This window comes from Xenia sp. Carnegie-2017, unplaced genomic scaffold (genome assembly GCF_021976095.1).
Source record: "Xenia sp. Carnegie-2017 unplaced genomic scaffold, XeniaSp_v1 HiC_scaffold_22, whole genome shotgun sequence".
Classification (NCBI taxonomy): Eukaryota; Metazoa; Cnidaria; class Anthozoa; order Malacalcyonacea; family Xeniidae; genus Xenia; species Xenia sp. Carnegie-2017.
Genome location: NW_025813485.1, coordinates 11579698 through 11597354, shown reverse-complemented (window position 1 = coordinate 11597354; position 17657 = coordinate 11579698). Strand labels below are relative to the sequence as shown.

The following is a 17657-nucleotide window of genomic DNA, read 5'->3' as shown; positions in this document are numbered from 1 at the left end:
AAGAAAAAACGGGCTGGCGTCGCTACTTTAACAGAATTTTAAAAAGCACTATGAAAACATAAGAAAAAACACACACTGTTCTAAAACTATCAAAAAACACTTTCATAATTGACATCCAATTTACATCTCAGATTGAACTGAGCGCTAATCACTTGAGCAATTGCTCATTATGGCGTATTACATTACAATTAAGGCTTCGCGCGATCTGTCTTTATGGCGCAATATATTGACGGCGTCACACTTATAGATTACACGTGATCAGTCGCTATAGTGCACAGTGTGAAATCACAATAAAGTGACAAAATCGCAATATAAAATAAACTGACAGTCTGCAATTACTTTTCATCCAGTTATTTCCTCATGAAACATCGCGATGATGTCTATGTATATTTGTCGTTGAATGGTATCCCCCGGGGACACGCGTGTGCATGTAGGATAGTTCGTGTGCATACAATACACACAACTAATTTTATAATGTACTAAGTATGCATATAATCTAATGGGACGACGACAGTTTCATGACTTAATAAATCAAGAATCCTTCAATCGTCTGCCTTTTTACTGTCACCATTCTCGTGTTCATCAGAATCAGCTTCGCGTGTTCGTCGACTCTTTTTCTTTTTCGGCAGTTCGCTCTCCTCGCCACCTTCGTCTTGACTCTCATCATTTCGGGTGTGTCGTTTTCTAAAAATAGGAGAGTACAACACAATGAGAAACAATACTCTATACTCTCAGCTTTAACTCTATGCTGAAAACTAGTCTTTGAGAACTCTTATTGGCTCGCAGAATTTCGAAGATAAAGCAACTTAGGAAAACAAAACGTGAGCGAGTGTGTTGCTAAAACTAAGAAAGTTTACGTACTCCAACCGTGAGAAAATCCATATTATTACCTATTATAATATACAAACAATAAAACGCGTGCGGTTATTTGTCTATAGCTGTGTTTGCATTAGCCTGTGCAAAACGATCTGAGATCAACTAATCAAATCAATCAGTCAATCAGAGAATTTGCAAATCAATCATGAAAGGTATTGTATGTTTTGCATTATTCTTATTTTGTAAGAAGAAATAAGAAAGAAATAAAAGATGTTTTTCGTGTTGGCACTTGGAGACGTTTGTGAGAACACTCTAGCAGGTGCGACCAATGATTTAGAACCCAATCCTCTAGATGCCTAGCTACCGTGTCAAGGTGAAGCAAGGACGCCATCTTGAAAGGTGGCAAAAAACAAAACTCAAAATGAAAAGTCAAAACAAAGTTTAAAAAACCCATCCTATAAAAAAATTTTAAGGAGCAAACCTAGGTTATCAATTTTGCAACTGTATATCAACTCAGCAAAAGCAGATGTTAGTCGTAAATATCGTCAGTTATGCCACCTTTCAAAATGGCGGCTTGCCTCACTCATTACTATACAATTTCGGCGGAGTCAGATATCTAGTAGATTGAGTTCTAGGTTATTGGGTGCAACCCTCGAGCTTCGGTCTGACCGGCTCTCGAGTTCTCCCAAAGATCTCTTCGGTTTGCATAAGCCTGTGAAAACGCAGTAAACGTCTTTCATTTCCCAAAATTTGAATAAATCTTACATATTATTGAATTGTTTACAGAAATTAACACGGTTAAAAATTTTGGGACTGCTTGGAGGTTAAATAAAAACATGTACTAAAACTTTCACAGGGAATAAACCACACTACCATGATGTTACTTACAATAACTTTGCAAAACTCAGTCACGCAAGGACTAGTCATGAAAAGCAATTATAAAATAAACACAATGAAACGCGTGCGCTGATTGGTCTCGAGAATGTGCAGGTCTCGAGCATGTGCAACCCTCGACCTTCTGTCTCGGGCTTGCACTGATCTGCTCTCGACTTCTCCCAAAGGTCTCCTCGGTTTGCATAAGCCTGTGCTAACACAGTAAACATCTTTTATTTCTTAATTGAACGTTTTACAGGCTTGTATAACCACCTCAAGGATTCGTATTCTTTCCGGCTAACATTCTAGCAAACTCGCATGCGCGAATCTTTCCGCAAACGTATACAACACAATTATGAAAAGTTATAATATAAATATTTTTAACTGACTTGTCCTTATCTCTTCGTTCGCGTGACCTATCGCGATCCTTACGGCTTGACCTTTCACGATCCTGAAAGTTAATACATCTTATTTTACTTCTTTATTATCTAAACTCTTAATTTCACCCACTGCACATGGTCTAATGAAGGGTTTGAAATTTTACGGCTTAAGTAACCACTGCTTTTCATGTCTCAAAATTATCGCACCACTCTCTGAATCCCGGATAGCTCGGCTCAAGTAAAAAAAACCCTTAAGATCCATCCAAACTCTAAATTCCACCTAATACCATACAAAAGGACGCCCCCCCCCCCATCCCCCAATAGGTAAAGACAATCGCAATAGCCTTATTGTCATACGATAATATGCGCCATAGTGGGTACCAACGAATGTTGTTGAGTAGTGAGTGAAACTAATGATACTTCTTTTTAATGCTAATATTGAAATATAGGATATTTTTGTATTCAAGAGACGATACGTCTTTTTCTAAAGCACGAGTGACATCATTCTCCACATGGCAGTTGGCAAATTATCTTACGTCTAATTCGTACTGTGTTTAATTATTTATAACATTATATCTCGAAGAGTGGAGGGGGGCTTTCCTCTTATAGTGCCAACCAGTAAATTGCATTTTTTGACCAATAGGAGCGGTGAGCTGGCTAACCGCGGCCAGTATACAAATTAAATACACAGCAGCCAGTTGCACGGCAAAGTGAGAATACTGTTTGTTTCCTATACTCAGTATACTGTGACGGCTACTTTCAATGCCTAAAAATCATCTCACATCTCCCTGAATCCGAGGATAGCTTGGGCTCATGTAAACAGCCCATAAAATCATGAATGCATGGACTTACGTCTCTTCTCGATGACTTATCTTTGTCTTTATCCCGATGCCTTCTTTCCTTGTCGCGATCCTTATCACGGTCTCTGTCACGATCGCGATCACGTTCACGTTCACACGATCTCGACGATCTCGGTCCTTATCGCGATCACGTTTTCGATCTCTATTGGAAACGAAACACGACCAAAAAATGAACAATTATTATTGCTGAACACGTTCCAGTAAGATATCGCGTTTGTTTAAGGCCCGTTTCAAACGTCGAACTTTACATGTGCCGAACGCATAAGACAACAAAAATGAGACGAAATTCCTCATCAACTTTTGTTTTAGATGTATTCGCCACATGTAAAGTTAGCCGTTCGAAATGGGTCTAAGACTGTGTCTTTGCATGATATTCAAACGAGTTACATTATGGTACACTTCTATCAATAATTGGGGCAAGATGACATTCAAGTGGATATGTTTTGACGTATTAAATTCCTTCGAAATGTATTTTCTTTTCGGGGGGGGGGGGATTATAAGATGCATATATAAAAAATGCCCCCCCTCCCCGCAACCCACCCAAATAACGAGACTAGCTGCGCCACTGCATCTCGGGACTGGTAGCAATATCTTCACAGTAGACATGAAAGACAGATTCATTTTGTCTTCAGTCAAGCAAAAATGGGAAGTGTCTATTTTGAAAAAAAGAGTGTTTAAAAAATCTTCAAATACCATAGTTTGTACGGACGAGATAACCATTAGAATTTCAAGGCTGTGCGAAAAATTAGTCTTCTGGGATATGAAAACACACTTTCACATGCAGGCACAGAGTAGAAACATACAGTAGTCTCACTCCACTCTGCAACTCAGTGCTGTATATTTAATTAGATTACTGGCTACGGCCTACGGCTAGCCATCTCTGCCCTCCTATTGGCCAAAAAAAAGCAATTGACTGGCTGCCACTATGCTAATCACATGCGTAATAAGATATGCACTACACAAAAATAGAGTGGAACTACAGTTTGTTTCTATACTGTGGTGCAGTATAGTATCGAAATAAACACACATATAAGTGACTTCCTCATACAGCTCAGCGTATGGCTCAAACGCCTTTTTTAATCCAAGAAGCGTAATTGCTGCACAGCCATTGAAATTCTAACGTGCGCATTATTTCCTGCAAACATACTACAGCATTTGCAGTTTTTGATGCACCTTGTGCATGGTGTAAGTAGTTAACCTGCACAACAAGTGAAATTTCATTGCCTTCCATCATTTTGCGAATCCTACTCTTCCATTACCGTGCATGTTTTGCCGCTAGAAGTTTTATCAAACTCCCAGCTGCAGAAATTTTTTGTACTTGTAATAAAGATATTTAAATAAACGCACGTAGCTGACAATGCTCCATACATCCGTGGTCTTTGCATAGTGATAGGTATTGAAATGATCAGAAATACGTCAAAATTTCTGAAGGTTTCGCACACCCCGACGTTCCATAAAACAACTCATTTGCATATTACAAAAGTCAAAACATCTTTTAAAGGGAAAAATATGCGATTTGAATTGAGCAACCACTGAAATAAAATATTTCTTCTAAGATTACAAAAATTTTTCTTGCAACTAAAATATAAACACCTTTCTTCAAGTTTGAAAAATTTTTACTATCCAATGGATAACGCCATTCAAGCTTCGTGCAACCGGCCCAGGACTACAAAAGCAAGGAAATTAACCCGAATTTCGCACCTGTCACGTCTTTCAGTATCCCTATCTCTGTCTCGATGTCGGTCTCTGTCGCGTCGTTTTCGCGTACGACTGCTTGTTTCCTCGCTATCTTCACTGTCATCCTCGCTGCGTTTATCGTCATCCGCCTCGCCCTCACGTTTCTCGCGCGCTTCCCGTTCCCCTCGTGAGTCTCTCTGATCTCGCGTATCGCGTTGCTCACGCGTGTCACGTTGCTCCACAGGCGGAACGTGTTGCGGAGGGAATGAACGAATCATCATGGGATCATATGACATAGCAGGAGGTAATCCAACTATAAAGTTTGCACAAAAAAAGCGAATCAAATATCAATATACTATCTTGAATTTGACATTGTGTTCAATATCTATATTTTTTTATTGCAATAGAAATAGCTTTCGGCTTTCCAAATTCCAGGGATATGTTTTTCATTTCAGAACAATCAGAGATGATCGAGTACTCTTGAAACTGCATTTCTTGTGTGCGGTTGATGAAGTTTAATTGCCAATTCAAACAAAAGCAATGAAATAGCGGGTTTCCCCCTATGCTGTATCATACGCGAGAGAATCTTCAAAAATTGTATGAATTTTCATTGGTAGAAAAATGCAATTTCGACTTACAATTTCTATTTTAAGTGTACTCGATCACTTCTGTTTGTTGTGCAATAATAAAATTACCATCGGAAAGTTAAAGAGCTCCTCTATCTGGCTGTACTCAAATGCAAGCGCAAAACACGATTGCCTATAAAGACTCGATTACTTTTTTGGCCACACACTGTACAATTTGTACAAATGTGAACGAAAAGAATGCAAATGATGACAAGCAATGCGAAAGAATAAAAATCAAAAGATAAGAAACTAGCCATCAGCATGTAATCAACATTTACGTGAAAGATAAAAGAAACTAAAAAAAATTCTAGGAAATATTGCCCAAAAGAGTTTTATGAAGAAGAACAAACAAAATTGTAATTCTAACTTCAATATAAAGCTCTTTTGCCTAAATTCAGCCAAAGGCTAGGATCGTTTTAATTCAACAAGAAAACGTGAATTATACAAGTTGAACAACCATTTGAAAGGAGAAGAGTACGAAATTACAGGGTGGATAGCAATAAGGACGAGGTGAAGCACGATGCAGCAAAATTGATAACGTAAACAAGAGTCGATTGAATAACATGAAAGGAAACAAGTGATCAACAATATCACAACCAACCTGGAAACATTCCATTTTCGTCCATCATTGGAACTTGAAGCCTTGAAATTCAAGAGCATAGCCGTCAACAATTTGAACATTAAACGACAGCATTTAATTAAACAAATCCTTTACGGCTTCACCTGTCATCCATTGGAAAATCCATAGGGTGAATCATCGGTATCTTTCCCGGATGAATAGCGAATCCCCTACCGCGACCTCGACCTGAAATGCAGTCAAACCTGTATTAAAAATGTTTCCTATATAGAGATTTCATTGTAAAGAGTTCGCTATGCGAGATTGAATTCGAGACTCCACGAAGTGTAAGCTTTGTACAGGGCCACTTAAAACAGGTTTCACTGCAATCAATTCGGTTATCTTAAAGACAAACACAACCCAACTGACGAACTGATAGGGTAAATTCTCTGCCATGAAATCGAAAATCCTGGCGGTAAACATTTCGTTTCGTGAACACTTGCAGGCAGTTGGTGACTAATTGCGGTAGTTACAGTGCTGGAAATGCATCATGATGCGAACACAGGAATAAAAAGGGATCTTTAGAGATATTCAAAAATATGCGGCACGAGCAAGATAAATTACATAACAATATAACGATTAACAGAGACGTAGGCAGAGTTGGTGGCAAGTCACTTAGGACGTGCCGAAAAAAGCAACTTAAACGACTGTCAATTTAAAATTGTTGAGAAAGCCCCTGCAATTGCCCCCTTCCCCCTCGCTACGCTCCTGATTGAGTTCCCAATTACTACACAGGCGCTTGTTTCAATGCCAAAATCTTACCCATATCAAAGGCGGGCATCATGCCCTCGTGTGGGATCATCATCTCACGATGAAAGCCTGGTGGTGGATGCATTCTCGGTATACCATGTGGGAAACTGTGCGGAGGACGAGTGCCTACATCAATACAATTATTATATGTAAATCATAATCAAGCACATATTATCTTCAGGGCGCTATAGGATTGTCGGACAGAGACATTACTATTGTTCTTCATTGTAGTCCCTTCTTCACGCAGGTCAATCTCATAACATAAGATTGATTTTCTGATATATGTTGCAGCGAAGGATGGCGCCTGCGCAGATGCATCGATATGTGCAGTACAGAATAAAAAAATGTTTTAAAAAATTCATCGGATTATTGAACACTAAATAAAATTCTAGTATCAACTCAGCATATATTTAACTATATCTCATCGCCTGTACATAACGAAATCAACCAGATATTTTATCCTGTTTGTTGACATCATGATAAACACAAATGATCATTCGATGTCTTAATGACTCGCCAACTTTTTGCGCAAAGAATTTGATTGCGAGAAATTGGCTTTTCGTAAATGTTTACTAAACATCAACAACTGCCGCTCCTTGTGATTTTATACAGGATGTTCCAACCACGGGATACTTCATGTTGAATATTTGAAATAAAACACTTTACATAATTTCATAGTCTATCTTCATTAATTCTTATCCAGAAAAAACGTCTAACAATGGACAGACGCTATAATCACATGGTGCACATAAGCAGATAGAGCATAGAAAATGTTTGCTTATTTCCTAAGAAATATGAAAACTAGAGTGTTATCGGAAACACCATTAACATCTGGGGAAGGTTGCAAGAAGTTTGGATAGCGTTATCCAATGGATAGTAAAAATTTTTTAACTTGTAAAAAAGGTGTTTATATTTTCGTTGCAACAAAAATATTTTGTAATCTTCGAAGCAATATTTTATTTCAGTTGTTGCTCAGTTCAAATAGCATATTTTTCCCTTTTTAAAGGTTTTTTGAGCGAAAATTTTACCATTCAATGGATGGAGTTCCTTAGCTGCATGTTTGTATTCTGGGGCCAGTTGCACGACGCTATCCGCCCGGAAACAAAGGCAACCCCCTCCTGGATACATTCAAAATTGAAGACAGAAGATTGCAAGCTGGAACTATCCTGGAGGGGAATGGCCTCTGTTTCTTAAATTGGATGACTGGCAAGTGGCGTACAGCGTTTACCCAAAAACCACATATCTACATGACGTACCGTCGTGAATGAAGGGAGGTCTCATGGTGGGAATGCGAGAGATGCCCGTCGGAATGGGATTCACATTGGGGGGATGAGACGAGGGAGGATTTTCAGGGGGACGTATGAAGTGTGTCCCGGGCTCCGGTATAGGTGGATGTATCGTAGGTGGCGCAGTGTGGGCTGAAAAGAGAATAACAAATGCTCCTTAGCCATGAAACTTTTTTGAAAAACAGTTTTGAGGATGAACCTTGAGGTAAAATTCTTTGTTGTGACGGAATTCCCTCTTGTACTGGGTGAGTAATTTCATCCTCGTTTGGTCGACGCCGACTTTCAACTGGAAAAATTTGAAATTGAGTGAATTTAGTATACGCAAGCAGGAAACAAAACAGTCAGCGAATCACTGACCTCGTGAGTTCTCTCCGCCAATGACGTCGATGCTACCTTCGGGCTTCCTTTCAGGAGGAGGTCCGGCTCTTTTTTTCACTGCAAAATAAGCCAAGGCAATGGAAAAGATCCTCTCGCACGAAACTCGTCCATTTCCAAATAATCAAAGTAAAATTAAACAACGACGAAATATTTCGCGAAAAATCGCTGCCGCATTTTAGTTCAGAAATAAAGTTCACAGGCTTATGGAAACCGAGGAGATGTTTGGGTGAAGGTCGAGAGTTCTCACAAACCTCTTCTAGGTTTGCATAAGCCAGAGCAAACACGAAAAAACATCTTTTACTTTTAAAAAATGACAATAATGAGAAACAGATAAATTTAAAAGAAATGTTTAAATTTTTCCTATAACATGTATTGATGATTGACTTTCAAATTCTCTTTAATTGGTTTGATTTAATGAGCTCACATAGCTAAATAAATTAAACTAATTAAAGAGAATTTGCTCGGTTGGCACAGGCTAATGCAAACTCAGCCATAGACCAATCACGTTGTATTGTTATTCTATAACGCCTAATTAACCATTGGATTAAAACAGAAGGCAGAATACGTCATCATACCAGTGCCATCAGGCAAGACAATGGTGTCCGGCGGTGGTGCAGCAAATGTAGGAATTCCCGTTGGTACCTGTGAGCGTTATGTCATTGAATATTTTACCATAATATGTATAATGACGAAACATTTACGCGAAAATATGTACATATTTACAAGCAATAAAAATGTGACGATAACTTGTGAAGGCTATAACGTGCTATAACACAAAGTATTACAAAAAACACGTACCACATATGTTTTCTTGGACATCGTGAGCTCCATACGTATACGCCTTTGTTTTTCGCAATACTGACGCCACGTGTCTTCGGTAAAACCGTAATTAAAATAATCGGTAATGTCCGCACCTGAAAATCATCATCGAACCATGAAAATATTTTGGAAAATGTGCAATGAATATTGAATTTCTTCTGGAAAGAACAACGGATGCTTATCAAGTAACAGTATGACATCGGAAGTAAATGGCAACGAATACCGGCGAAGGTTTATGGAGACTACGATTAAAGTTGCCACATCACCCGTGTGACCATATAGCTGCAAATTTTTTCACCATAATCGGACGGATGAGCTTGAACACTTCCCTGTTGTGAGCTTTGCAATCATATAAAGCTGGTGGAAAAAATTGCGCAACCAACACTGCACCTCACCTGTCGCACGTGAACAGCCCGGATTGGTTTACCGACTTAGAAATTGCCAATTATGCGAGAGGTGATGATCATGATTGTAGAAGCAATGAAATAGGATAACAATAACCGCTTAACGTGCACCTGTCATCAGAACATTTTAAAGCGATATCGAATTTAAGTGTGATTTCTGATGCATCAGTAAAAAAAATTAATTTGGTCAATCGTGCCATTTTTATGGTGGTTTAAAGTTGACAAAAATGCTCTTTTCGATGGACTTCGTCCTTCGCCCGAAATGTCTGCAACGACTAACTTTTGTGACGTCATGCAAGAGACCCGTATATTCAGTGGCCTTCCGTACAACCGCCCCAAAAAGTACATATAACTCGATAATCATTTCAAACTATTTGCATCAACTGCGCATGCCCAAAGTACTTACACGTGACAGTACGATTGAGTGGAACACCATCTTACCTGGTTTTCTCCAAGGTTTATCTTCAGATCCTGTGTCCAAATCATATTCGTAAATATTTACACCATTTACAGTCCCAACGCCATCGACGTTAACACCCTTAGCTGGAGCTGCAACAGCAAAACACGACATCATTAAACTTGAATAGATCTAAGGGCGACGAAAAATTGATAATCGGGATGGATATATTCATATATGCATGTTGTAGTGTATTAGTATTAACTTCCATTGAAATCCATTGCGATTACGTATCATACACTACAACATAAGTGTTCACCCTCTTCCCAATTATCAATCTTCCTCCGCCTCCTACCTGAATACTGTAAAAAAGAATTTTATGCTATAGAATTCACTTTGCCTCTTTAAGCAGAAAACCACACTTAAGAAAGTTCTGTTAATACGTCGATTAAAAATACCTCCAGGTGTGGTTGGTTTTGCAGTTGTCGCTCCTGAACTGGACTTAAAATTCCAATTGACTGGATTACCGTACAACGCACTAGAAAGTAAACGAAACAACAAGCCAATGTCGGTCAAACTCAAAGGTTATAACAAGGCACAAATTTAGCAAATCGAAAATGACAGAACAGAAACGAAGTTGTTCGAGAAATGAACACTGGATTTATTTCATTAGTTTGTCTAAAGCCATGGGGACTTCAGGACGATAAATCTTTCCAGAGTATAACCTTTTCACTCGAGTATAAAATTTTCAATAGGAAAATGAGTGCTAGTAAAACCACAAAGGTCTTTGTTTTTAATTTCAGCAAATAACATTATACATAATATAAATAACATTATACATACTATAAATCCTAACACGGTTTTTATATGCACATGAAAAACATGTGACTTGGAAGAGATTTGAACTCTCACCTTCGGGAATTAGCCCGCCGCTCTACCTGTAGAGCTACCAAGCCCACAGGGATTGGAGACGAGTCAAATCTCTTTAAAACTACGTATGGACGAGAGATTCTCGCCACGATAGCAGTTTACTGGATGGCACCGTGTTTCGACTTTATTCCAAAGCCATCATCAGAGTATATACATAATATATTAATCCTAACACGGTTTTTAATATGCACATGAAAAACATGTTACTTGGACGAGATTTGAACTCGCACCTTCGGGTACTAGTCCGCCGCTCTACCTGTTCAGCTACCAAGCCCACAGGGATTGGAGACGAGTCAAATCACTTTAAAACTACGTATGGACGAGAGATTCTCGCCACGATAGCAGTTACTGGATGGCAAAATAACATGATACATGTAGCTATAATCCAATTCTTGAAATATAAATAAATATATATATGTAAGAAAGTCATACGAGTTAGGATCCGCGTTCACATCCCCGATAATAATCTTTACGTCATCGTCATCTTCATCGTCATCTTCGTCATCATCGTCGTCGTCATCGTCTTCGTCATCCTCCTCATCGTCATTGCTCTGCCACGTGAATATAAAATATTAGACAGCTTTCAATAAACTGGACTACGGAATATGACTTAGTGCTATCGTATTCGATGAGTAGGGGTCGGGATTCAAGAGAAAAGTAGTCGTTCTCGCAGTCAAGCCAATTGCGCTTAAATTTACAGTTAGTTTGAGCACAAAATAGTATAGACGTTAAATCGGTTGGCAAAGCTTTCGTTCTAAAGACGGGTTGATATTTTTATAAATATTTACAATCAATGGAACAGAACAATTCATAATCTGAATTCAGATTATGATCTCGATGCGAACATTGTTCGTGAAACAGAAACAACTGAAAAAACATTTACGAATTTAAAACAACGATGGAAAGCAAAAGAACCAAAAATAAGGTAAAGACAGCGTATCAGGCCTCTGCAACCGTACACCTAACATTCGTAACCTTACACTTAGAATTAGTAACCGTACACCTGGCATTCGTAACCTTGCACTTAGAATTAGTAACCGTACACCTGGCATTCGTAACCTTGTACCAATAATATGCAACCGTGCACCTACAACAAGCAACCGTGCACCTAGCATTCATACGTAATCGAGCACTTCGCAACAGTGTACTAAAATAGACAAGGCACAAACGCACCAGGCAGTGGTAACCACCGTGTGAATATCTCTTGAGTAGGCTTTTCAAAAACAATCGAACTTTTTGAGTGTTTTAAAAATACTTTCTTTTCAAAAAACTACTCTGTCATCGAGTTTGACGTTATTTGATAATCATCGATGGTAAGAGAAATGCTGTCTAAATGCTCTGCTCAGAAATACGCCAAACGGTGCCCTTTAGTGCCATGAAAATCCATTCACTGAAAATATACACCTAATTTTGCAATTTTTTGTCTATCCACGGATCATCTCCAAACAATTTCTCGTTTTATCACATAATTGCGACACTAAACAATTATGTTTTTTTCCTTTCTTTTAGACAAAAAATCCCACGTGACCAAACACGGCTGTATAATGATTTATTCTCTATCAAAGCTGCATTAATAAAATAAAATGAACGCTACAAACGAAATTATGCAACGTGCTTTCGAACTTAAAAGTAAGATTCTTGCATAATATATATTCCTACCAGCTACCTGTTCGCTTTTCTTCGCTTCTTCTTTCTTCTTCAGGACTTCAGGTTGAAACTCGGGTGCATCCGCCGACAGTTTACTGGTAAATAAGAACCCATAAGATATAATATGAATAGCTATATGAATATGACCAGTGCTGTAGAAGTGTGGGGCGCTTGGGCGAAGAGCCCCCATTCTACTTTGAAATGGGTAATTTTTCATAATTTCATGACTTCAGCTTCGTCAAGAGAGCCCCCCCCTCTGATAAATTTAGTTCTACAGCACTGAATATGACTCCCTCCTCCCAATAGTCAATATTCTGCCGCCAATGATCACCCGAATCTTTGCTGACGTAAATTTCCGAACATCGTTTGTAGGTCTGCATTTAGAATGGGCAAATGTAAATGTCAACCTTAGTTTGAAGAGCTGGCTTGAATTAATTCAAACCAAGCTAAATCAGGGTTCCAAATCTTTTCGATTCTTGTGAAAGACGTACATGTCCATTGATGTAAATATTACACTTATAAACTTCCCCTTTGCGAAAACAGCGCAGGCAGCTGGGGTGGTAAAAGTTACATGTTTTAGCTTAACTTTGAGTAGATTGGCAGAATTTAAAAAATGAAACTCACAATGAACTTTTCTAAAGCAAGCATGCTTGAATGTGTTGGGTAACGTGGGTTTAAAACCTACTAACCTTTCCTCTACTTTTATTTCTTTCTCTTCTCCTACAAGCGAAAAAGAAAATTTACATGTGTTTTCCATGATTTACAATTACAGAGTAACAGCATGTACTCAAACCAGTCGTGGATCCAGCAAAAATTTTTCAGGGGGGTGCTTGGTTTAGTGGGCAGTGATCAGCTAAAGCTCAGAGGTTAGAAACCAACTACTTATTAACAATATCATTGAGGCCTTTTAATCAAAACAAATATCATTGACAGTCAATAAATTTTAATGATATAACAAATAAAGGCTTTTTCCATTAAAGATAGGATGGATTTAATTTTCTTTTTTGTAATTTGCACCCCTCTATGCAACCCTGTTGACTCTTGCCTACAGAGGTGAGCACCTCTGAGCACCCTCTCCCCTCCTCCTATAAATCTACCACTGATTTAAACATGGTAACACAAAATTGCAACATATTTACTATTAATAGGGAAAGGTTTATGAACTGTACAGTACAGTACATGAAGTGTTGGTTTTAACTCACAAAAAGCAACTCTACATGATGTTTCTTGATTTGTAACATAAGCAGCAATGCATGCTGTTTATACATTACTACAATTAAAAAATTGGTGCATAAAAACTACAGATTAGTGGCATTAAACATGCATGAAAGGTCTAAAGCAATTCTCTCGCCACATGTGTGGCATTTCCACTGCAATTGTTCTTTTATTCCTGGGTCCAAGCATAGATTATATTTAAGACCTTACAAAGTATAGGATATTTATTGTGTATTGTATCTGATATCTATTGTATCCTTCTCATAAATACAAAGGCAACTGTGCTACATCATGTACATCCAGACAAAAAAAGAAGTTAGCTAAGATCTCTAGACAAATGCCATGTTTTGTGAAACAAAAATGTTAGCTATGTTCTCTTGACAAATGCCATGCTCTATCAACTTTTATATGGCAAAGTAATTAAACAAAAAATGAAATATGGCATCCAGTAATCCTAATTTAAACTGAAATACTAAAAATAACATATCATAACATATCATATGAGTTTGCACATTTAGTTTTGAATCATATTATACAAGCTTTATTTACGGAATCAACCTTTTAATGTAGACTACGTCATATACCATTAATTGCTACTGGACACTCTTAGTACAAATTGACTGGCTGAGAGGAAACATATTTTTTAAGATTGTTGGATAGAGCGTAACTCATTAGGTAATCTTTAAATCAAAACTATTTTTAAATGAACCATGTTTGATTTTGTCAGCCATTCTTACTCTATGCACAAAAATTTTCTCATAAATCAATCACAAGTCTTTCAAGCAAACAAATGGGTTAATGTTAGTTGGAATAAGCAATTTTTAGTTGGAATAAGCAACTTTTAGTTGGAATAAGCAACTTTTAGTTGGAATAAGCAACTTTTAGTTGCAATCCACGTATTTAAATCTTATTGGTGTACTAACAAACAGGTCGAACCAACAAAACCTACGGTTCATGAAATCCAAACTAATCTTTAGAAATGGTATGATACATGAGCATGTGGACATAAAATACATTGCAGAAGTATGAGTAATAAGTAATAAGTCAAGTACATACCGGACTAGCGGTTGGTACTTGATCTACTAAATATTAAATGCCGCACTGCTTATCGTTTGCACACCATCACTTGTAATACTAATAATATGATTTCCACCAAAATGTCAACTCTGGCTCGTTGGAAACTTGGCAATGGCAAGCATCCGTAGTGTGTTTTTTTATCATTTAAATCTCGAACAATATTGCCGGCACTCACATGGTAAGAGAAAGACGCGTCATTTCTACCGGTTTAAAATGATTTCACAACATGCATAAAATATCTCACCATTTTGATGAAAATTTGTTGCTTCGTTTTCTTGGTCGGCTGCGTTCGCCATGATACAAATCCTGAGTCGAATGACGATTTACGATTGTAATGACTTACATGAAGTAATTATGAACTAACCATGAGTTTAGTGAACTTTTTTACATTTCGTTTAAATATTTTCCACAATTTTGGTAGAAATCAAGTTAAATAAAAATCTCAATAAAATTTTTGCTGATTTTTCAAAATGAAAGAGTTTGGTGATTTTTTGCTGAAATAAAAAAAAGAAAAAATTATGAGCGTTATGCCAGCGTTGAGGGTCACCTTCAATCAGCCATTTGTGCCCTCTTCCTCCCTGTGCTCCTAAATTCAACGATCAAATTTGTTAATTTATACATCCAGTTGCGGATCTAGGGTAATTCAGCAATTGAATACATTAAAAAATTTGTATTTAAAATTCAAACTTTCTTGTAAACAATCCTGTTGATAAATCTTTGACTTCTTTAGAAATTTTGAACCATCAGAATTGTTGCTAATGTAATTCGAATTTACAATGCTCTGTTGTAATCCTCACTCATCAACTTATAATTAGAACAATCTATAGTTAATTTGAATTAGAAAAAAGGCAGAAACATGCTGTGTCTAAGGTGTCCAGACGTAGGTCGCGAGAGCACGCTACTTGCATACCACGGTACCACCTCCCGGGTCTAGTGGGCTGAAGCTTGCTACTGGCATCCCCAATTTTGACATAGCGCGGCAGGAGCCAAAATCTCCCTCAAAAACGTCAACATGCATTGTTTTGTTTGCAATTAAAAATATTTGAGCAATATTTGACAAATCCATTTAAGGCAAATGATCGTTTGGCAAACGATCTTGATACAAATAACAAGCCTGATGCAGGCACTGCGGAGGATCGATAATTGGGGAGGACTCATATTCATATATTTATGATATGCAGGATAAAGTTCTTTTGAAATCCATTGTTTTCTAAGGACTATAACATGAATATATGATTATGAGCCCCGCAATTATCGATCCTCCGCGGTGCCTGTAATGATCAGAAACCAGGGCTATCCCTAAATTGCTAATTGGGTGGGAGTGTTTTATTTATATATTCAGATGCCAAAAACTGACTTCTTTTGATTGCAATTTCCTGAAGATAATAAGCAGTGGCGAAACTAAAACGTCAAGTGGGAGAGTGGGGTTAAATATTCACATATTCAGCTCTGCTAGACTGATTTGGTTTGTTAACGATTATAATTTAAAAAGAAATCAACTGGGCAAACCTGAATATACATCCCCCTCCCCCCACTAAAGGTTCTAGTTTCGCACATGATATTAAGCAATCATGTTCAAAAGAAATTCGTCGGGCACACATAAATATATGGATAATGCATGATTTTTTATGAGCTCACTCGGATGCACTTTGCATACGTATCTTTTGTTTTTGAAGCAAACCTGTTGTAAGAATTCTCTTTCATAGCAATTTAGTTACTTTAATGCAGAGGCGGGGTGCGCTACCCTCTTTCAAGGAGTGTGAGATAGCCTTAGCCCACCTGTCCACCCGCTTTCGACGCCCTGACAAAAACGGTGGAGGGTTTGAGGCAACACTTGTTGTCGACACTTGAAATAAGCAGTTCTGGGACTTCGATGATTCATTATCATTCACTTTTTGCGCCATTGCACAATATTCTCCCGATGTCTCGAAAAGAGCCTGAGGTAGCAAGCTAATGGACGTTTGGTATTTATTTTTTTGCTAAAGGCGGCAGTCTTATTAGATTGTGCAGTCAGATTCAACAATGGTGGCAAAGTAAACAACCAAAATTTTGCTGTTCATTTTACTTTGAAACTGAATTGAAAAAAGTACACTTAAAATAGATCATTGCAATCAAATGTTGGCTGATAATTGCTCTTTTAAAAGTAGAATTCCGCCCGCTGCTACAGTCAATCAGATTGCAGGAAAGGCTGGATCGTGCCCCTGCTGATAGGAATAAAAAAATAAAAGTAATTACGGACAAATTTTGAAAACTCATTCGACAACCGTATAAAGATGCAACTAAATTTTGCTTCGTAAAATGACTGCAACGGAAACGAACTGAAAACTATTTTCACGTAGAAAGCGAAATCCTTGTCTCTGTAGAGGTTGTGATCGATTAAAAGCAAGCACTCTCTGTTCTGAACGCGGTTGACACGACACGCGCACGAAACTCAGTAGAGCTCGTGTTTATTTCTTAATCCTGTAAACTAAACAGAAGGAAAACATTTCTAATTAGCTGGAAGCATTGTAGGGGGCTAGGCAATATTCGTACGAAAATGTTGCTCATTATAACATATTCTATACCCTCTAATGTTGGTCACATTCGCATTAAGAAATTATGCTGATACAGATGCTTTATTTTTTCTTTAATTTATAAATTTTCCTGAACAAAAAAGTCCATCATAAAATCTGAGGTTTATCAAATGTGTATCATAAAATCTGAACTCAATACTGTTAAATATTAAGCGCAACTGTAACAGCGCACTTCTGCCTGCCAGCTTCTGCGTTGCAGATCGTATAATTACTAATTAGATGGACCTGGGGAAAACTATTACAATCGATAGAATTATTACTTTTCCTCCATTACGTAAACTGTCTAGAAACACAAGCTGAAAATTCAAGTTTGGAGATTATTAATCCTATATA

General features: G+C 37.8%; 1 protein-coding gene across 1 annotated transcript in view; it reads right to left on the bottom strand.

Moving 5' to 3' along the window:
• Window positions 1-81: 81 nt before the first annotated feature.
• Window positions 82-17657, bottom strand: part of LOC124445392 (pre-mRNA 3'-end-processing factor FIP1-like) — a 31851-nt gene continuing 14275 nt past the window's right edge. The window contains exons 3-20 of the mRNA XM_046996115.1: window positions 14996-15057; window positions 13149-13179; window positions 12479-12554; window positions 11245-11363; window positions 10341-10420; window positions 9927-10034; window positions 9061-9176; window positions 8838-8904; window positions 8242-8319; window positions 8084-8170; window positions 7855-8016; window positions 6611-6724; window positions 5956-6037; window positions 5834-5874; window positions 4631-4919; window positions 2922-3071; window positions 2079-2140; window positions 82-684 (exon numbers count right to left, since the gene is read on the bottom strand). Coding sequence (XP_046852071.1) covers window positions 524-684; window positions 2079-2140; window positions 2922-3071; window positions 4631-4919; window positions 5834-5874; window positions 5956-6037; window positions 6611-6724; window positions 7855-8016; window positions 8084-8170; window positions 8242-8319; window positions 8838-8904; window positions 9061-9176; window positions 9927-10034; window positions 10341-10420; window positions 11245-11363; window positions 12479-12554; window positions 13149-13179; window positions 14996-15057 — 1885 coding nt within the window. The 3' untranslated portion in view covers window positions 82-523. The remainder of the gene's footprint in view (window positions 685-2078; window positions 2141-2921; window positions 3072-4630; window positions 4920-5833; window positions 5875-5955; window positions 6038-6610; window positions 6725-7854; window positions 8017-8083; window positions 8171-8241; window positions 8320-8837; window positions 8905-9060; window positions 9177-9926; window positions 10035-10340; window positions 10421-11244; window positions 11364-12478; window positions 12555-13148; window positions 13180-14995; window positions 15058-17657) is intronic.